We start from the raw sequence: 4,335 nt of genomic DNA, 5'->3' as shown, positions 1-4,335 counted from the left end.
TAAGAAATGAATGAACTGATTATTTCATGTTGTTTTTATAGGCAATCATTTAAGCTTTGTTATTCCAGGTTTAATATGTGCAATAAGTTCATTTCAATAAGTCTTGCAATAAACATTGAACCGGTCCGGCCCTCGACTTGTACCCATTTTTTTTATTTTGGCCCACTGTGTATTTGAGTTTGACCCCCCTGACTTACAACAGAAAACCCTAAGTCCTTCGTCATTGTTTAAAAAATGACTTCAACAACCTGTTGATGCAAACCGTTGATTTTCTGTTGATCAACTTATTATTTCATCAGCAGTTTTTTCTTTATAATAAGTTAAAGGTGGGGTAGGTAAAACCAGCTCGAGTGCGCTAGAATTTGAAAATACACAGCCGGAAAAAATCTACCACTTCCTTCCAGAGCCCCTCCTCCAACACACACGAACGCGCACATGACCAATGAGGGCACGAGATAAGTTTGTGCACAGATGGAAGGCTGACAGGCAGGTAGGCCATCCAGTTACTTTAGCCGGCTCAGATGATTGGTCGTGCTTTTTACAGTACCACGGCTTCCACAGATGATATTTTTTAATTTATCTTTTGTCAAAGCACTTCAGATATTCATTGCTATCGGGATGTTAAGAGCATTCCATGGAATATAACAACAAGTGTATCTCGAGCCGGTTTCTCAAACTTACCTACCCCACCTTTAAGTAACCATCTCTGTGCTCACAAATTCCTATCTAGTTTAAATATACTTTAGTCAGTGGGAACTAATGTATTGTTTGGGTCTTTTCCTTGGATGTCTTGTAAGTAAATGACCTAGATACTTGTTTGGCTGAATTGTGAATGCATGAACAAAGTGGACTTGCACAGAATCCTCAAGGTTTCAGTCAATTTCTTACATTTTATTACTGTTGCACCATTTATACAAGTACATATAATTTTGAATGCATCAATTTCCATATCATCTTTTTGTTTTGTTTGTGGCGTGGAAATAGCAGGTGGTGAGACATGGAATGGAAATATCAACTGGAGTTGCGATGGATGCAGAAAACTGAGAAATTAGTACTTTTTTTTTTCCACTTGACCAAAAAGACAGGACTACAGGTTCACCCAACCACGGACATGCAATTTACTGAGTCAAGAGAGGAAGAAAAAGCTGAGCCGAGTGACACGCAACGCTCCTCCAGTTTGAGCTTCTGCTACGGTTTGACGAGTGCTGGGAGGACGTGTTGGGCGTCAGTCGCAGGAAACAGAGAAACTGGCAAATGGAAAGCTGGGATGGATAAATATATAGATATATACTGACATATAGAGGCAAAGGTGGACATTACAAAAGTCTATTTACTCAAACACTGAAGTTAAGACCATTTAAAAGGTGCTTTCTTGACTGTTTTCAATTCGGAGTACTCCAATTTAGAAAATGAAGTTCTTCCATCTATCATGATCACTGATATGTCCTGTCCTTCAATCTCTCCTTTCCGCCTTGCCACCTTCCTTTCTTGTTTACATATTTCACTATTGCTTTATTGCAGTTTTCCTTGTTTCTATACCTCCTTTCTTTCGGCTTATATAAAAGCTTCCTTCCTATCTGCCAAAAGCACGACGATGGTCAACTCTCTTCTCCACTTTCAGTACTTTCCCCTTGGAAACGTTAGCACGTAAGAAAATGCAGGACTACCACGGAGTGTTTCTTACCCACATTGCTTCCACTTGAGTAAAATAGGTAAATACCTTTGTTCCACCGCTGCATTTACATATATGCCGTATATATTGAATGAGAAATGAGAAATCAGAGGCTCCCTTTTCATGTGCAAGAGTTTTCCATCCCGTTGTGATAGCATGGCGTTTCCACGGGACCAAAGAAGATCAGGTTAATGACGACTCAGGTCATTCGCAGAAACCCCCCCTCTGGTCCTCCTTGAGTTTACGGAGATACACTGATACACCAACCTCGGACGAACAACACAATCTGTGATCTGGACCGCAGGTGTTTTCAGCCGCTTGGATACCAAACTGGTGAGGTTTGCACCGCAGATGTTCCTGCTGTCATCTACAGGAAGCTTCAAAGGCTATATGCCAAAGTTACGTGAATGGGTTTACTGATTGACGATTGGTTAATCCAGACGATCAACAGAAATAAATAGCTTATGTAATTTTAAAAAATCCAGAAATTGGGATTGTTGTTGGGGGTCTTTCCTCTAGTTTGTGGTAAGTCCATGTTAACACTTTCCATCTCTGCCCAGTATTAATATGGTTTCACAATATACTTTAACTCCAGATAAGTATATTTAGCTGGAGTTAAGAAGAATGTAGAACTTTTACTTAACGGTCCAGAAACTCAAGTCAATCCCAGAAAAAGCGGTTAACTCCTGACATCTCCTGATATTTCAATAAACCTCACCAGCTTGTTATCCTAAGCTCGATCAAACTAACGCTAGGCGAGATTTTCAAATGTCTCCCAGGTCCCAAAACATATCTGTCTTGCCTAGTACCGTGATCACATTTGTCATCAGATTTGGACGAAGAGTCAGAGAAGTCTATCGGACTTTCTAAGAACACGCTGGAGATCTTTGAAAAGGAGGCTTTGCAGAATTTATAAGTGTATTACAAATGTTAAAAAACCACTTAGTTTGCTTACAATATACCTAAGGGTTTCAGTACAAAATCTAGAAGTTTATCTGAAACTTTTTTTTATACGTCTAAGAATGTGTTTGGTTCTGCAAAGCCGGACTTCTTCAACCTCCAAAATGTCTCAGGAAGGCTTAGCTTTCTCAGTCCTCACAACAGATTGAAACTCATCAGTTGTTGCCGTATAGAGACCCAACACAGCCCAAGAATACCTAAAAGTACACGGTTACAACTCCCAAGAAAGACTGGAGGTACCAGGACAAGACGGAGAGTAGGATACTCAGAAGAGGAGGGTAAGTGGACCGATTCAATGGAAGTCCAGCTGGTGAAGACATTTCTCAAACCCCCTCCTTCCTTCAGTCCCATGTCCTCACAAGTAGCCGTTCTGATGTCCTCAGAGCGGGGGGTAAGCCTCTTGCCTTCAGGAGGGAGACGATGATGAAGGTGGGATGGCGAGGCGAATGGCCGACACAAACTCGTATCAAAGTTCAAATACTAAAGCAGAAAAAAATAGAATAAAACGTAACAATAATAATAGCAATTATAATCTGCAGCGAGGGGCNGGGGGGGGGTGGAGTTCTCCAGGTAGCTGCTCAGTTTCATCAAATTATTACCATTACGACTACTATTATTATTATTATTGTTAATATCATAATATGGGTGGTGGGCTAGTACATTTCCTTTTTTTTTTTTTTATCTTCATGGTTGAGTTAGGTACTTTTTATGTTATTTCCGAAAAGAAGCTGTCCATTAATCTTGAACTGCTACGGTTTGATCCTTGCTTGGTGCCTCCGTGGCGTTGGCCTCTTTGACGGGGGTCTCGCTGGCGGCTGGTGTTGAACTAGGTGCTGCGGCGGCGGCGGCGGCGGGCTCTTTTCCCGCCTCTGTTGGCTCGGGGGAGGCAGCGATGGCCGCCTCTGCTTTGGCTGCTGGAGCCGCGGGGGCCTCAGTCTTTTTGGCGTCGGCCTCTTCTTTAACCTCGGGTTTCGCCCCCTTGGCCTCGGGCTCCTTGGCGGGGGCAGGGTCTGACTCTTTGACCGCGGGCTTCTCCTCGGCCTTGGCGGGCTCTTCGCTCTTCGGCGCCTCTGTTTTCGGCGCCTCTGTTTTCGGCTCGGCGTTGGCGGCAGGTTTCTCCGGCTCCTTTACAGCGGGGGTGGCGTTCTTCTCCTCTTTCTTCTCCTCCTTCTTCTCCTCCTTCTTCTCCTCTTTCTTCTCCTCCTTCTTGTCTTCCTCCTTGGCCGCCGCCGTGTCGTTCGCTACCTCCTTGGAGTCGCTGGCGGCCGACACCTCGTCTTTGTTGTCCTTCGGCGCCTCGCTCTCCTCTACAGACGCCCCCTCGGCCGGGGCGTCCTTGTCTTTGGCCTTGTCATCGTTTACGTTGTATCCCTTCTTCTTTTTGCTGAGCTTGCCTCCCATTTTGGATGTCTGGCCTCTGAAACAGAAGGGGACACACATTGGTTTTAGTACAAGATAAGATAAGAAGTACTTTGTTGATTCCAATCTGGGAAAGGTTTGTGTTGCAGCAGCAAAAAAAGAAATGGCATTGTACGACACAAATTAAAAGATTAGAAATAAACAAGAAAGTAGAAAGTATACTTGTTGAATTAGAAACGCACCGTATGATATTCACTCATTCATTGAGGAGAGAGTCAGGGCTCATACACTTTTTCACTAATGATTTTCAATGACTTCTCCAGGACCTTTACCTAATTTTCCAT

At 43.4% G+C, this 4,335-nt stretch overlaps 1 protein-coding gene across 1 annotated transcript; it reads right to left on the bottom strand.

Moving 5' to 3' along the window:
* Nucleotides 1-864: 864 nt before the first annotated feature.
* basp1 (brain abundant, membrane attached signal protein 1) lies at nt 865-4,063 on the bottom strand. The gene has a single exon (XM_010769991.1). It carries the CDS (start codon nt 4,031-4,033, stop codon nt 3,368-3,370), a length of 666 nt encoding a protein of 221 aa, XP_010768293.1. The 5' UTR covers nt 4,034-4,063; the 3' UTR covers nt 865-3,367.
* Between the last annotated feature and the right edge of the window lie 272 nt (nt 4,064-4,335).

Source organism: Notothenia coriiceps, unplaced genomic scaffold (genome assembly GCF_000735185.1).
Source record: "Notothenia coriiceps isolate Sejong01 unplaced genomic scaffold, NC01 NC01_scaffold00008099, whole genome shotgun sequence".
Lineage (NCBI taxonomy): Eukaryota > Metazoa > Chordata > Actinopteri > Perciformes > Nototheniidae > Notothenia > Notothenia coriiceps.
Note: the sequence above shows the minus strand (reverse complement) of the source record. Positions and strands in the feature narration are given on the sequence as shown.

Coding starts and splice junctions, on each gene's coding strand:
- basp1 (XM_010769991.1), bottom strand. CDS start 4,033: ATGGGAGGCAAGCTCAGCAAAAAGAAGAAGGGATACAACGTAAACGAT.